The following is an 18,113-nucleotide window of genomic DNA, read 5'->3' as shown; positions in this document are numbered from 1 at the left end:
GAAATCCAAAGTGCGCCTTATAGTCCGGTGCGCCCTATAGGAGGACAGCGGACATAGGTCCCCGCTACCGGAGACAGCAGATCTCCAGCGGGAACCGCAGACCACGCGGCACGAACAACTTCTGCCGCGTCGGTCTGCAGTTCCCGCTGGAGATCTGCTGTCTCCGGTAGCGGGGACCTATGTAAGTATGGTCCGCTGCCCTCCTCCACCTCCCCCTCACCTTCCCCCCTCACCTTCCCCGCTCACCTTCCCCGCGTTTCGTTGGGTCTCGTCTTCGGGTCGCGACGCTTCTGTTCTCGTCGGGTATCCGCTCCGCCCCCGGACCTCCGCCACGCCCCCGGACCCTGCGCCTTATAGTCCGATGCGCCTTATATATGGAATTATTACATATATAAGGCGCATCAGACTGATGCGCCTTATATTCCGGTGCGCCTAATGGCCCGGAAAATACGGTAACTATTTTATAATGCTAATAATATTACAGAATAATAATAATGACAAATAATTATTTAATCGTATTAGATACCTGAATGCATTAAAGAGGTGATCTCATGGGGGTTCATTTATCTTAGGGCTACATTCACACGACCATTGGGGGATGTATATATGGCTGTCGTATATACGTCCCCCATAGGCCGGCAATGGGTGCACGGAATGGTGCGGAGCTGTACAGTGCCTGATACGTGCGGCACCGTACTGCTCCGTACCTGGGAAAAAGATAAGACATGTCCTATCTTTTCCTGTATTACTGGGCCGTGCGCCATCCCCCACCTCCTCTAATGTGCGCCGACGTATGCCCGCCGTGCTACAGTACGGCCGGCACACGTTAGTGTGAATGTAGCCTAAGTCTGCTGCACCTTTTTGGTGGTATTTTAGTGACTTTTTTGCACAATTTTTCACGCCTTTTAGCAGTTTCCTAGTTTGCGCCTAATTTGTTTTTGTATTTCTCCTGATTCTAGATGTTTGCACCTTATTTAACATTGATTTGCCTATATGGGCGCAAATAATTGCACAATAACACGCCAGTGCGGACCTTGCTTAGGAAATGCAATGGTATGATTGCACCTTTTTTTTTTTAAATTTGCGCCTAGAGTGCAAAAAAACTACATTTGACAAAGAGCCAAAACGACAAAGACAAAAGAGGTGCAAAAATTGACTCACAAAAGGGGCAAAAAGAGCACAGAGAAGGGGGGAATAAGATAAATGACCCCCATGCTGTTTTGCCAGATAATAAGATTATGGGGGTCGTTTAACTTATTTCTCCCTTCTCTGGGATCTTTTTACGCCTTTTGTGAGTCTATTTTTTGCCCCCCATTTGTCTGTTGCTTTGGCTCTTTGTCAAATGCAGGGGTTTTTTTTAACCTTATTGGGGGCAAATTTAAAGGAATGCACAATTTTGTTGGACAAATCATATCATTGTCTTTCCTACACTGGCGCGTTATTGCACAATTATTTGCGCCCATATAGGCGCAAATCAATGTTAAATAAGGCGAAAACATCTGGAAGCAGGAGAAATACAAAGAAAAATTAGGTGCAAATCAGGAAACTGCTACACGGAGATGCGCTCAAAAAGTAACTAAAATACAACCAGAAAAGGCGCATCAGACTAAGCTAAATCGGCCCCTATGTCATTTTTGTAACATTGTTATAATTATTAAATTCAATGTTTTGCCTTTGAGAGTAAGACACTCCCTGGCCGGCAATGCTCTTCTTCACCACCCTTCCAAGTTCCCCTGGTGATATGCTGGCATCTGCATTTATTTCAAGACTTCTACATCAGTGTACTGGTGCACAAGCCCTGATAAATAAGCCCCAAAGTCTCAAAGTTAGATAAGTTAGATATCTAATACTGCACCAGAATTATTACAGGGCAGCACGGTGCTTAGTGGTGAGCATTACAGCCTTGCAGCGCTGAGGTCCTGGTTTCAAGTCCCAGGGTCAACATCTGCAAAGAGTTTGTATGTTCTGTGTGTGTGTGTGTGTTTCCTCTGAGTCCGCCAGTTTCCTCCCACACTCCAAAACATACGGGTAGGTTGATTAGATTGTGAGCCCCATTGAGGACAGGAACCGATTTTGCAAGATCTGTGCAGCGCTGCGTAATCCGTGTGCGCTATATAAATACAGGAATTATTATTATTACAGTGGGGCAGATGTATCAGGGCAGGTAAACCAGGTTTCTCAATTCCACATCAGGCAGGACCTGGGGTAGAATTATCTGGAAACACAGCATTTGCTTTATGTGTATATTATATTTTTTCCTGCATTTTTGTTTTGCATTTTTTTCTTCAAATACCGATTCTTTATTTATCCCGATATTTAAGATGCCTAGAAAGTTCCACCAGATTGGTTACAATAAATGCACTTGTTCTATCATCCGTAGACCTCTGCACCTCAGAAAAATTTCACATCCATTTTAACATAATTGTGTGTCTACTGGTGTCAGCTTTTTTTTTTTTCCAAAGAACAAAGGGATAGTGTGTTTTCCTGGTGTCAAAGTTGGAAATGTAAGTAATTTTGTGGACATGGGAAGCTGGAGAGGAGAGTAATACCCTACATTCCTGAGGGACATGAAATGTATTTTAGCTGAATAAGGGTCAGTGTTGATTTGTAGGGCTGACAATCATAGGCTTCCAGAAGGAACAGTAAAAACTCTTTTAAGTTCCACTTCAATCATATGCTCTACAGTGGGCGAGGACATTGCTAGATCTGGGGTGGGGGACGAGTGGCTCGAATATTTGTCAATGATTATGTAACATTTATTTCCATTCGGTTGGGGCTGTCATTGGTGGACATTCGTTGGATATTTCCACCGTTGATGATATTCGGAACTATCTTATACCAATCAGTTTGTTGCATGATACATGAGAGTAAACAGTTTACATATTACTCAGGGTATAAGTTCATATGTGAACCTCATGTTATATACAGGACACCCTTTTATTTAAGAAAATGACTTATATGAATACCCCAGAAAGTAATGTGGGGTCTATCTTAAGTTGAACATGGCAGCCATCTTGAAAGCCACCATAATGGATCAAGTGGAAGTTTTTCCAATGGGAAGGAGGTCATGAAAAGTCCTGTAGATTTTGAGGTTCTTAAGTTATTAATATTGAGATAGATTCTCCATAGATTCTTATGTGGTTCCATAATGTTAGAGTCCAGCACCTTCAGCTCTGTGCTCAGCACCAACACATTGAACACCAGAACCTTACCTTATGTTCACGTCCTGTGTCGATAACTTCTGATCAACAAGAGACATTGCAAATCTCATGGTGGTCATTGATTTCTGAGACAATCCTGGTCTTCTTTTATATACCATATTTTTCGGACTATAAGGCGCACTAAAAACCTATGATTTTCTTAGAAATCAAAAGTGTGCCTTATAGTCCGATGCGCCTAATATATGAATCAGGAAGAGCTCCGGGCTAAATAGCCACAGCGCTTCTTCATCTGCCGCCTAACCCGCTTACCTCTGCTCTCTGTGTCCTTGCTGCGGCTATCCGTGGGGGTCGCTCACTTCTCCTGGTTGCTCTCACCTGGCGCGATCGGCACCAAGTTCGGGAGTTTGTGGGGGCCTGGGGCGTTCAATCTTCAACATGTCCCTCGTCGTAGGCATTCTGACAGTAGCCGCCACTGCTGTGGCGCTGCTGAGTCGCCTTTATGCCTCTCTGCTCGGCAATCAAAACCACGCCCCCAGACCCTCTTCTATCTCAAGCGCCCGCCTGCACCTTATAATCCGGTGCGCCTTATGTATGCACCAACACGTCTAAGCTGCCCTTTATTCTTAATGCGCCCTATATGCCGGTGCCCCTAATCAGCCGAGAAATACGATACTACAGCTTGTCCTTGGTCCAATATGGTGGCTTTTAAGATGGCTGCCATGTTCCTGACATAGCCTATGCACCCATTAACTTGCCTGTAGAATTGTGAATGCAGCTCTGACTTGGAGTGCAGAATGTAACTCGGGAGACGATAAGTAATGCCATGGATTAAGAAAATGACTAAACTTTTCATCTAGATGCAAGATGATCTTTCAAATGGTTGGCAACTTTTGTTGGGATAGTAACAGCTCAGATATTGATACAAGGGCAGCAGCATTTGTCTGACATCATAAAATTACACAGAACACGATCACCAGATGGTATTGGGCTCACGAGAAGTGGCTGCTACGTCTTAGATCATATTTGTTCTCTGTCTTTCATGTCATAAAGTAAACTTTTGGAGATTTTTAATTTTGATGATTGATTTTAGAGGACAGTGGCTGCACCAATTACAAAGAAGAGTATCTAGAACAGCATAGTCTCCCATCCAGTAGCATTTATTAGGGTCTTGTAACCTTGGCCAGAAGAAATGGATACGTCGCCAATGGAAACTAGCGAGATGTTTGCTCTCATTTTCTCACCATTAGGAATGATGAGTTGTCAAGGGAACAGAACTTTTTGGATTCTTCTGTTACATTGAAAGACAGGAACTTGATTATATAAGCGAAGTTTAATTTTTACCAAAAAGCATCTGTCAAAAAAAAGACCCCAGTGAGACAATAATATATCATATGATGACCAAGTATTAATGCCAGACCAGTAAATACCACCATACTTTGCCTAATTATATCTCAGAACCTCATAAATGAGGTGGGGGACCTTTGGAAGTTCTGGGAAAGCAAGAAAATTTCATGAGGCCTTCAGAATTTTCCAGGGACATGGTCGGCTACCAGAAGTTTGTACTGCATTGATTATGCCTTGTTCACACGTGATGTGAAAGTAATACATGAATGTGTGCAAGTAATACATAACAACGCAATACAAAAAGTTAAAAACGGTAAAAAAATTACTGCCTACAGTCTGACTAAAACTTCCCCATAATTCTTGGGAAGATCTGTACCCATCATGTAGAAAGCCATGGGTGGAAGATGTTCTATCGAAAACTCTTTAGTCGATACCATGTATATGCAGGGGCGGACTGGGAATTTAAAATGGCCCTGGAAAAAACTGTAAAAGTGGCCCCATTTTATGGGCGGAGTCAAAACAAGTGGGTGTGGTCAGATAATGTGGGTGGGGTTATAACAGACAAATTGTTGGTAGATGGCCTTAACGCAAAACAAGAACATCTTTTACTAGTAAGTGAATCTGATGTGCAAAGAATGTGACCTGTCGATCAATAAATGATGCAAACACACGACCCGGTAAGCCTTATATACCTTTCCCCTATGTACAGGAATATAACTACTATAATACTGCCCCCTATGTACAAAAATATAACTACTATAATACTGCCCCCTATGTACAGGAATGTAACTACTATAATACTGCCCCTATGTACAAGAATATAACTACTATAATACTGCCCCCTATGTACAAGAATATAACTACTATAATACTGTCCCCTATGTACAAGAATATAACTACTATAATACTGCCCCCTATGTACAAGAATATAACTACTATAATACTGCCCCCTATGTACAAGAATATAACTACTATAATACAGCTCCCTATGTACAAGAATATAACTACTATAATACTGCCCCCTATGTACAAGAATATAACTACCATAATACTGCCCCCTATGTACAAGAATATAACTACTATAATACTACCCCTATGTACAAGAATATAACTACTATAATACTGCCCCCTATGTACAAGAATATAACTACCATAATACTGTCCCCTATGTACAGGAATATAACTACTATAATACTGCCCCCTATGTACAAGAATATAACTACTATAATACTACCCCTATGTACAAGAATATAACTACTATAATACTGCCCCCTATGTACAAGAATATAACTACCATAATACTGCCCCCTATGTACAAGAATATAACTACTATAATACTGCCCCCTATGTACAAGAATATAACTACCATAATACAGCTCCCTATGTACAAGAATATAACTACTATAATACTGCCCCCTATGTACAAGAATATAACTACTATAATACTACCCCCTATGTACAAGAATATAACTACTATAATACTGCCCCCTATGTACAAGAATATAACTACTATAATACTGCCCCCTATGTACAAGAATATAACTACTATAATACTGCCCCCTATGTACAAGAATATAACTACCATAATACTGCCCCCTATGTACAAGAATATAACTACTATAATACTACCCCTATGTACAAGAATATAACTACTATAATACTGCCCCCCCCTATGTACAGGAATATAACTACTATAATACTGCCCCCTATGTACAAGAATATAACTACTATAATACTGCCGCCTATGTACAAGAATATAACTACTATAATACTGCCCCCTATGTACAAGAATATAACTACTATAATACTGCCCCCTATGTACAAGAATATAACTACTATAATACTGCCCCTATGTACAAGAATATAACTACTATAATACTGCCCCCTATGTACAAGAATATAACTACTATAAGACTGCCCCTATGTACAAGAATATAACTACTATAATACTGCCCCCTATGTACAAGAATATAACTACTATAATACTACATATATACACAGAAGCGAACATGCAAAAAATCAGTATTTATCATATACAGCTACAGAAAATACATGAGATCCTCACCTATTGCATCCAGTGACATCAGGTGACGTCTCCTCGGATTGTTCTCGTTCCTCTTCTCCATTAGTTCCACCATCACCTTGTTTCTTCTTCCAGGTACACAGCTTTCCTGCAGAGTTTACCACACAGACGTCTTATGTTCTGCACTTTCCCATTGTCCCTTCTTCTGCTACCACCAATACTGTGCCCCAAATACTGTAATAGAGCCCCCTACAATATTAGTACCACACAAATAGTGCCCCATAATGTAAGGATAATGTATTTCTTCTTTCTCACCTTTAACCTCCTTAACCCCCCACTTCCACCTCACTATTGATAGAGCTCCGACTATGACCCAGGTGTAATAATAATGGCCCCGGCCTACCCCAGTCATAAAATTAATGGCCCCAGCCTGCCCCAGACATAGAACTAATGGCCCCAGCCCGCCCCAGACATAGAACTAATGGCCCCAGCCCGCCCCGGACATAGAATTAATGGCACCCGCCTGCCCCAAACATAGAATAATGGCCCTAACCTGCCCCAGACATAGAATAATGCCCCCGCCAGCCCAAGATATAGAATAATGCCCCCGACATATAATTAATGCCCCCTGCCAGCTCCAGATATACAATAATGCCCCCACTATATAATTGATGCCCCTTGCCAGCCCCAGATGTAGAATTAATGCCCCCTGCTAGTCCTAGATATACAATAATGCCCCCCGCCCCAGACATATAATTTATGCCCCTGCCCCAGACATATAATTTATGCCCCCTGCCAGCCCTAGATATACAATAATGCCCCCTGCCCCAGACATATAATTAATCCCCCCCCCCCGCCCCAGACATATAATTTATGCCCCCTACCAGCCCCGGATATAGAATAATGCCCTCCCCCCGCCCCAGACATATAATGTATGCCCCCTGCCAGCCCTAGATATACAATAATGCCCCCTGCCCCAGACATATAATTAATGCCCCCCCTGCCCCAGACATATAATTTATGCCCCCTACCAGCCCCAGATATAGAATAATGCCCTCCCCCCGCCCCAGACATATAATTTATGAACCCTGCCAGCCCTAATGCCCCCCCGTCCCAGACATATAATTAATGCCCCCCCCCCCTGCCCCAGACCTATAATTTATGCCCCCTGCCAGCCTTAATGCACCCCCCTCCCGCCCCAGAAATAATAATTGTCCCCATTCTATCATTAAAAACAAAACAAAACATCATACTCACCCTTTTAAGCACAGGTTTCTTCCCTCGGTCTTCTGTGGCTTGGTGTAGAGGCGCGGGATAGTGACGTCACTGCTCCACGCCTCTTACACCAAGCCGCGGAGCTGCAGGGAGGGCCGGACAGCTGACATGGTAAGTGCCAGCCTCCTCCACGCTACACAGGTCGCGCAATGACGTCAATTGCGCGACCTGTGTAGCTGCCCGTTATACACAGACGCAGAAGCAGCGGTGCTGCGCTGCGTCTGTGTACTAATCAATAGTACCTGCATCGAACGATCGTACGATGCAGGTACTATAGATTAGATGAAAAGTTGTAGGGAGGGTGTGCGGACCGGCCCCGCACCAGCTCCGGACCGGCCCCACACCGGCCCAGGACCGACCGGCCCACCGGGAAAATTCCCGGTGGGTACAATGGCCAGTCCGCCCCTGTGTATATGTATTAGTCCCTCATATAAACTACCCTAAAAACTCAGTGGTAATGTTTATAACTGGCTAAACACTTTGGGGCACATTTACTTACCCGGTCCAGTCGCGATCCAGCGGCGCATTTTCCGGCGAGGATTCGGGTCTGCAAGGATTCACTAAGGTCTGTACGCACGATATCCTGCATGTGTTGCTTTTGCGCCGAGGTCCACCGGAGTTCACCTGCTTCTTCCTGGTGCATGTAAGTGCTGATCTTGCGACACAAGTTCTTTTTTAAATCCTGCATTTTTCAGAATCCGTCGGGTTGTCCTACGGCCACGCCATCCGATTTCTGTCACGTGAAAGCTTGCGCAGATGCGCCAAAATCCGCTTGCGTGCACCAAAATCCCAGGACAATTGGGCGCAAATCGGAAAACGGCAGGAAACCTGGCAAAAGTGTGCGATTTGGACCCTTAGTAAATGACCCCCAATAGGTTCATGTTGATAGGACGTGCTGATTTCGATCAAATGGCCAATCATTACACCTCAGATGTCAAGGGAGAGGAGAATTCGACTATGAATTTCAACATTTTTGTTCGAGGCCACTAACCTCACTAGGTGTCTAGTAGCTTCTTGCACATGTATAACTGGGGTCGGGGGATAGCTGTCAGCCAAATATCAGTTGGCCAACCATGTTAGGAGACGCTAAAATAATCATATTGTTCTTTTTTAGGTTTTATTTGCTTTAAACCAGACATTGCTGCAACATGAAAGTCTACGGGCAGGAAGCTTCCAAGCCCCCTACACGACTGAAGACCTCATTAAACATTACAACTGCGGGGATCTCAACTCCGTCATCTTCAGTCACGAATCTTCACAGGTTGGTGCTCATTGATACTAATGTGTGGTTAATGATTCTCTTCCAGGATCATTTATGGTAGGTCAATAAAGAGTAGTCAAGTATTCTTGGTAGGGCTCAGTAGAGCCAGTCTTGTGTTGGTCGCTGATGGTTGACATTCTTTCTACGCTGAGCAATCAAGTCATTAGATAGTGACTACTGAAGAGCCTCCGGGAGGAATAGTGATGTCTCCACATGGGTTAGATCAACGGGGGAATTGGAGTAATGAACTTCAGATGGTGATGCACTGCTGGACTCAATTGTCTTTATGGGTCATAAGGGACCAGCTGGCCTCAGCAAAGTCCATGTCTCCTGATAGTACTCCACAATTGACCCCAAGTGAAAGGGTTTAATGTCTCCAGATGCCATAACACATCATGGCTTCCTGAATCCCTCAACCTAGTAAGTTAGAGTAATACTGATTCCTCTAAAACCAATAAAGAAGAAAATTACTAACCTGTTGGATACCAAGGGAGTTTACTTGGAGGACCTTTCACCATGTCCACCAGCTCCAACTGTATGCATCCAAAAATAGGTGTTTTTCCACCAGTAGAGTAGACATGTTGACCACTTCCTGCAGAACAGGAAGTGTCAACTTAAAGGCCAGAAAACTAGGAAGCAGCCTTTGATAATGGTTGAGTTTTCACTGAATTTCTTATTTTTTCCATTATGTTGACGGACATGTTTGTTATAGGTCAGTCCGAGGTGAAAAACCTCAGCTCACAGCCGGCTCTACCTTCCCCCCTTTATGCCCTTATAACACAGCTCCTCCACACGTGGCTCTCATTTGCCCAGGGAAATAATGGGATTACCGGGTTGTCCCTCTGGTTGGCCCTCGTGAGCACTAGGCTTGTTGGTTTGACTGAAGAGATTTGGAAGGAATGTGCAGCAACAAAGCCCAATTATATGGACTTCCCGAGTCTTTGCACATAAGTCCTCTCATCATAACCAAAGGCTTAGGAGCAATTCTTAGTTTATATTCAAAGAAAAGCCCAACGCAAGACCCGGTAGTTTAATGATTATCGGAATAAGTCTCTGCACTAACACACTCGCTATTCTTAAGCCCTCTGGGTCATTCTCCACTCTATGGCTTACTTCACATTACCCAATGTTAAGGAGCCTTAAAGGGATGTCCACTCTATTTGCTGTTAATAGCTACAGTAACAAAAAATTATACATCATTTTCTGTATTATTCATGTATTGTGAAATCGCTGTGTGTATTATCCCTGTACTGTGACATCACTGTGTGTATTCTCCCTGTACTGTGACATCACTGTGTGTATTATCCCTGTACTGTGACATCACTGTGTGTATTATCCCTGTACTGTGACATCACTGTATGTATTATCCCTGTACTGTGACATCACTGTGTGTATTATCTCTGTACTGTGACATCACTGTGTGTATTATCTCTGTACTGTGACATCACTGTATGTATTATCCCTGTACTGTGACATCACTGTGTGTATTATCTCTGTACTGTGACATCACTGTGTGTATTATGCCTGTACTGTGACATCACTGTGTGTATTATTCCTATACTGTGACATCACTGTGTGTATTATCCCTGTACTGTGACATCACTATGTGTATTATACCTGTACTGTGACATCACTGTGTGTATTATCCCTGTACTGTGACATCACTGTGTGTATTTTTCCTTTACTGTGACATCACTGTGTGTATTATCCATGTACTGGGACATCACTGTGTGTATTATCTCTGTTCTGTGACATCACTGTGTGTATTATGCCTGTACTGTGACATCACTGTGTGTATTATCCCTGTACTGTGACATCACTGTGTGTATTTTTCCTTTACTGTGACATTACTGTGTACATTATCTCTGTACTGTGATTGCAGAGTTATAAACTTCTTAAAATCTGGTATTTGGAACATATTAAGTAAAGTTTAGCATATTTATCTAACTGGATTGTCACACTATAACATATATTTGTTCAGTTCTGACGGCACACCAAGAACGAAGAGGCTTTTGCCGTCTGGAAAGCTATTGGAGAAGTAATAGGATCCCCTTTAAGTAACACTGAAGCCATTCTGATCCCAACAATCAATTGGCATTTCATTTTTACTGATAACTTAAAGTGGCAGGAAAATTTAGAAAAACACTTCCATATTTGTTGTCATATTCATTCCTCTCACTTCCCGTCTGTGGCCAAGTGACCCCTGGATTCGGCCTGAGGCTAGAAGTTGACGTTGTGATAAATGGAGGGGCCTGTGTGCCTGACGGACAGCCTGGAATGACCTCCTGTCTTCCCCTCTTGTTGACTCATTCGTTTTCTAGGATGAGATTGTTATCAGTGATGGAATGATTGATTATTATAACTTGTCTCATAGAGATCGTGGCCAATACAGAAAAATCACTATCTTTGTCCGGAGTGGAATTTTTACATTTTTTTGACCCCATACGGGTGAGGCCAGGACATGGGCACTGACAGCAGTAACATTCATTGCATGTGACGACCATTTTTACATTATTTTTGGGGTTTCAATGGTCTATACAGAATCTCCCGAACTCATGTCCTAATGATGAGCCAAATTAACGTTGACCCTTTCGAGAAAGCATTAACTTCAGTTTTTGCTTTTCCATTTTTTTCATTTCTCTCTTTCCAAAAGTTATATCTTTTAAAAATTTCCATTTATGCAGCAGTGGACCTTCATGCTCTTCTGCCTGAGATGAGCTATAGAACTGCGCCTCCTCCGCCCCATCCAGTAGTTATTTATTTATTTAGTAAGTGGGTTCTCCATGCAGTGTCTGACATCGGATGTGACACTATTTTTAAAGAGTCAGGTCCTGTTTTGTAGTAGGTGACTGCACCCATGATGCTGCCCGAGGCAAGAGGCTCAACTCACCTCACGGCTGGTGCACCCCTTCATTTACGGAGACATTTCAGGGCTTGTAATCTAGAAGTTCAATAGGTAGGTCTCTGTCCAATGCGAATGCTAGCTATGGGTGCATCTGGATGAATGGTACGCTGCAATTACTCATTTCAGTCACCACTCAGTCATCAGTGATCACATGATGAATGATGGAGCGGTCTACTTCCAGTTAAATTTTCAGATGTTTCCTTTACTTTATTTATATAGCCAGACAGAGTCTACAGCGCTGCACAGAACTTGGAAAATCAGTCCCTGTCCCCAATGGGGCTCACAATCTAATCAACCTACCGGTATGTTTTGGAGTGTTGGAGGAAACCAGAGGACCTGGAGGAAACCTATGCAAACACGCAAACATACAAACTCTTTGCAGATGTTGACCTGTATGGGACTTGAACCCAGGACCCCAGCGCTGCAAGGTCGTAGTGCTAACCACTGAGCCACCATCTATAGGGTTGCTGGTTGTTGCCCCCCCCCCCCCAACAATATTGATATTGAGATCCCATTCTATAGATATGTTGTAACTAGATATAACTACTTTCATTAGAGCACATTTAAAAAGACAGTTGTCCAAAATGACTTCCCCTTTAAGCATCATAAATTTCTTAACAAATTTTGAGAACATTGTATTAAAAATAAGATAAACGATTACATTAGTAATAATTGTTGAGCTGAGTTATGGAGGCAGAGCTCATCACAAAAAACAATTTGAATTATGAATTATGCCTTCGAAAAAGTTCTAGACTAATAATGGTGGAATCTCATGTCAAATATGTTGTAATCTCTGGTGATAAAAGTGTCACAGAATCTTAAGTCTAAGAATCTCTCTGGTTCTTAAGAAAACTTCAAGTGAAAGCAGCAAAACTGGAATCTGAGGAGCAGATGTTCCGGCCCGGGCTGAAACAATACCATGATCCTCAGTAAATGAAAGGCCAAATGAGAATCAGATGGAGGAGCCCCACGTGTGATAAAGAGATAGAAGGAGACGGCCCGGGCCCATTTATTAAAGATGGATGATAGCCTTGTAAGGAAGAAGGATCATCTTGTCATCATCTACAGTCTTCTGTCGTTTTGTAGCGAAATAAAAGCAAGGATGTAACGAGGGTTAAGCAAGAATGGCAGCTCCTTATGGTTAAGGCAGCCATGCTGTGACGGGGTGTAACTCGAGGCACATGGGATTAAAGGGGCTTTCCAGACTTACCTGAAAACCATTGCGAAGCCAAATAGATAAGATACTCACCTTTCTCTGCCTCCGCTCTGTCTCTCTGTTCTCTCTACGTGACCCCCATTCTATGAGTTTAAAGAAGTGTTGAGGCTCCTGTAACCTCTACAGCCAATCACAGGTATCAGCAGATAGCTAGAAAAGTGATGTCACTTCCTGTTCCTGATCATGTGACCACTGATGACAATTATTGGCCCGAAGGGTCACAGGACCTTCAACGATAACAATCCAGTCAGGTCCATTCTATGAGTTTAAGGAAGTGTTGAGGCTCCTTTAACCTCTACAGCCAATCACAGGCATCAGCAGGTAGCTAGAAAAGTGATGTCACTTCCCGTTCCTGATCATTTGACCACTGATGACAATTATTAGCCCGAAGGGTCACAGGACCTTCAACAAAACAATCCAGTCAAGGATTTAAGGAGTTTAAGGAAGTGTTGAGGCTCCTTTAACCTGTGCAGCCAATCACAGGTATCAGCAGGCAGCTAGAAAAGTGATGTCACTTCCTGTTCCTGATCATTTGACCACTGATGACAATTATTAGTCCGAAGGGTCACGGGACCTTCAACGATAACAATTCAGTCAAGGATTTAAGGAGTTTAAGGAAGTGTTGAGGCTCCTTTAACCTCTTTAGCCAATCACAGGTATCAGCAGACAGCTAGAAAAGTGATGTCACTTCCCGTTCCTGATCATTTGACCACTGATGACAATTATTAGCCCGAATGGTCACAGGACCTTCAACGATAACAATCCAGTCAGGTCCATTCTATGAGTTTAAGGAAGTGTTGAGGCTCCTTTAACCTCTACAGCCAATCACAGGTATCAGCAGACAGCTAGAAAAGTGATGTCACTTCCTGTTCCTGGTCATGTGACCACTGATGACATTATTGGCCCGAAGGGTCACAGGACCTTCAACGATAACAGTTCTGTCGTGTGCCTAAAGAGTTGGAGCAGGGAACATGTCACCAGAACCATGTGCAGAGTAAGAATTTTTAAAGAGGTTGGCCACTTTACCTCATGTTTTTTGTAATGTGTGTGAAAATGAATATATCTAATATACATCTAGTAATAGTTCTGCTCCGCTTTCTTGATATGTAAAGTGAAGCCTCCTGTCTTTTACCTCATCAGCCAGAGATTCCTGTCCATAAAATGGTCACAGATGGAGGGTCACGTGATCTCTATCTGTCCATGAACAATCACTCTTATCATACGGTCCTGGTAGGGCGATTGTTCATGGACAGATCACATGACTCTCTATCTGCAGCCATTTTATGGTCCGGAGGTAAAGTGTCCATCCCCTTTAATTTGGTTTCCCATCCCTAAAAACCCTTTAAATACAAAAGCTGTAAAAAGATCCAACCTACCTTAAGCCTGACATTTTTTGTGTCACCCACAAACACCAGAAACTGATTTGAAAACTCCACACCTGGTACGTTTGTACACCGGAGGATTCCCTGTTTGATGCTCCATTTTCATCTGTCTCTACTGTCCAGTGCCACCCAAAAAGGCTGATTGTGAATGCAACACAATCAAAGACAAGGAGAACATTTATTAGCATATGCAAGTATTACCATTTGGATGTATTTAAAAATTCCCTGTTGGTCACACACACAAACACACACAGCTCTGCTACATCCATTCACTCATACACAGCTTTACTACATACATCCATTCACACACAGCTCTGCTACATCCATTCACTCATACACAACTTTACTACATCCATCCATTCACACACACACATATCTACTACATCCATTCACTCATACACAGCTTTACTACATCTATCCATTCACACACACATTCACATCTCTGCTATATCCATTTACTCACACACAGCTCTCCTACAACCATTCTCTCACACACCTCTTGCTATATTCACTCACTCACACACACATAATTCTTCTTTATACTCAGTCCCAGACGCAACTTCTCTGGCTTCTCTGGCCCCATCCCCTGGCATCATGAAAGTGTATAAGGACCTTGCAGTAATGCAGGAAACATGTGATCTGTCACATGCTTCTGACATCACTTTAGGTCCTGCTACCAGGGGAGGGTAGATCAGAGGCTAACCTCTCTCAGAGATGGGGTGAAATGCTTTGTCAGAGCTTCACCCGGTCTCCAGGACAGTGATTGGGAGGGTCTGTCTGTTGGTGCTGGATCCTCCTGACCTTCGAACTATAAGGATTTTTTCTTGCGAAAAAGTACGAAAAACGGAAATTCCTACACACGGAAACATTATATAGTAAGTATATTAGATGGGGAGAAGATGATACATTCCTGAATAGAGATCCCATTAAGGATCACGATCTGCGATTTTCACAGACAACCATTTACATAGTTCCCTTTATCCTAAATAAAACCAATATGTTGCGAGCAAATGGATCAGACCCAAGTGAGCTCCAGCTGGATTTCTATCTTCATATATAGATTTTTTCTTCATTGCATTCTTCCTATAACTTATCCACATATAAAATACCTCGGCAGCTGTTTTGCTGCACAGTTATCAGATATTCTCCCAGGCTTTTTATCTCTCATCTGACAGAGAACATCCCAGATCCTGGAGCCCAGGTCTCGGCATCTTTTTATGGAGATAGGAAAAACATTTGCTTCCAAATCAAACCTACTTTATCACTCAAGTGCATTTTTAAAGGATTTCAGCAAAGGATTAGTACAATATCCATAACCATTTCTGCATTCCATAAAGATTTCTCCTGCAGTCCGCTTGGTCCTTTTCCAAAATTTTCCGTCTTCCTTTTATTTAGAATTGTTTACGATTGAAAAATGGCCAAAGAGAGGAAAGAAACAGCTTTATAGTGAAGGAGTCACCAGGAAATGACTGGTTTGTAACTTAGGTTTTATGTTACACATAAAATACACATTTTTAAATAATGTTGATGATTTTTTCCCCATTTCCCTGTCACTATTCAATAACAGACAACAAGGCTGAATATTAGCTTGTTATAGTAATAAATGTTACAGCTTATCCCCTCCCCCTCCTCCCTGTGCAATGACCTCTATATAGATAACACTGACCCATCATTACATCACTACTGACAATAGATGATGTCACAGCTTATCTCCTCCCCCTCCCTGTACAATGACCTCTATATAGATAACACTGACCCATCATTACATCACTACTGACAATAGATGATGTCACAGCTTATCTCCTCCCCCTCCCTGTAAAATGACCTCTATATAGATAACGCTGACCCATCATTACATCACTACTGACAATAGATGATGTCACAGCTTATCTCCTCCTCCTCCCTGTACAATGACCTCTATATAGATAACACTGACCCCTCATTACATCACTACTGACAATAGATGATGTCACAGCTTATCTCCTCCCCCTCCCTGTACAATGACCTCTATATAGATAACGCTGACCCATCATTACATCACTACTGACAATAGATGATGTCACAGCTTATCTCCCCCCCTCCCTGTACAATGACCTCTATATAGATAACACTGACCCCTCATTACATCACTACTGACAATAGATGATGTCACAGCTTATCTCCTCCCCCTCCCTGTACAATGACCTCTATATAGATAACTGACCCATCATTACATCACTACTGACAATAGATGATGTCACAGCTTATCTCCTCCCCCTCCCTGTACAATGACCTCTATATAGATAACACTGACCCATCATTACATCACTACTGACAATAGATGATGTCACAGCTTATCTCCTCCCCCTCCCTGTAAAATGACCTCTATATAGATAACGCTGACCCATCATTACATCACTACTGACAATAGATGATGTCACAGCTTATCTCCTCCTCCTCCCTGTACAATGACCTCTATATAGATAAAACTGACCCATCATTACATCACTACTGACAATAGATGATTTCACAGCTTATCTCCTCCCCCTCCCTGTACAATGACCTCTATATAGATAACACTGACCCATCATTACATCACTACTGACAATAGATGATGTCACAGCTTATCTCCTCCCCCTCCCTGTACAATGACCTCTATATAGATAACACTGACCCATAATTACATCACTACTGACAATAGATGATGTCACAGCTTATCTCCTCCCCCTCCCTGTACAATGACCTCTATATAGATAACACTGACCCATCATTACATCACTACTGACAATAGATGATGTCACAGCTTATCTCCTCCCCCTCCCTGTAAAATGACCTCTATATAGATAACGCTGACCCATCATTACATCACTACTGACAATAGATGATGTCACAGCTTATCTCCTCCTCCTCCCTGTACAATGACCTCTATATAGATAACACTGACCCATCATTACATCACTACTGACAATAGATGATGTAACAGATTATCTCCTCCCCCTCCCTGTACAATGACCTCTATATAGATAACACTGACCCATCATTACATCACTACTGACAATAGATGATGTCACAGCTTATCTTCTCCTCCTCCTCCCTGTACAATGACCTCTATATAGATAACACTGACCCATCATTACATCACTACTGACAATAGATGATGTCACAGCTTATCTCCTCCCCCTCCCTGTACAATGACCTCTATAAAGATAACGCTGACCCATCATTACATCACTACAGACAAAAGATGATGTCACAGCTTATCTCCTCCCCCTCCCTGTACAATGACCTCTATATAGATAACGCTGACCCATCATTACATCACTACTAACAATAGATGATTTCACAGCTTATCTCCTCCTCCCCCCTGTACTATGACCTCTATATAGATAACACTGACCCATCATTACATCACTGCTGACAATAGATGATGTCACAGCTTATCTCCTCCTCCTCCCTGTATAATGATCTCTATATAGATAACACTGACCCATCATTACATCACTACTGACAATAGATGATGTCACAGCTTATCTCCTCCCCCTCCCTGTAAAATGACCTCTATATAGA

General features: G+C 42.6%; 1 protein-coding gene across 1 annotated transcript in view; it reads left to right on the top strand.

Moving 5' to 3' along the window:
• Positions 1–18,113, top strand: part of TRABD2B (TraB domain containing 2B) — a 222,931-nt gene that overhangs the window by 96,096 nt on the left and 108,722 nt on the right. The window contains exon 3 of the mRNA XM_072127052.1: positions 8,918–9,064. Within this exon, the coding sequence (XP_071983153.1) occupies positions 8,918–9,064 (147 nt within the window). The remainder of the gene's footprint in view (positions 1–8,917; positions 9,065–18,113) is intronic.

The sequence above is a fragment of the Engystomops pustulosus genome, chromosome 10 (genome assembly GCF_040894005.1).
Source record: "Engystomops pustulosus chromosome 10, aEngPut4.maternal, whole genome shotgun sequence".
Classification (NCBI taxonomy): domain Eukaryota; kingdom Metazoa; phylum Chordata; class Amphibia; order Anura; family Leptodactylidae; genus Engystomops; species Engystomops pustulosus.
Note: the sequence above shows the minus strand (reverse complement) of the source record. Positions and strands in the feature narration are given on the sequence as shown.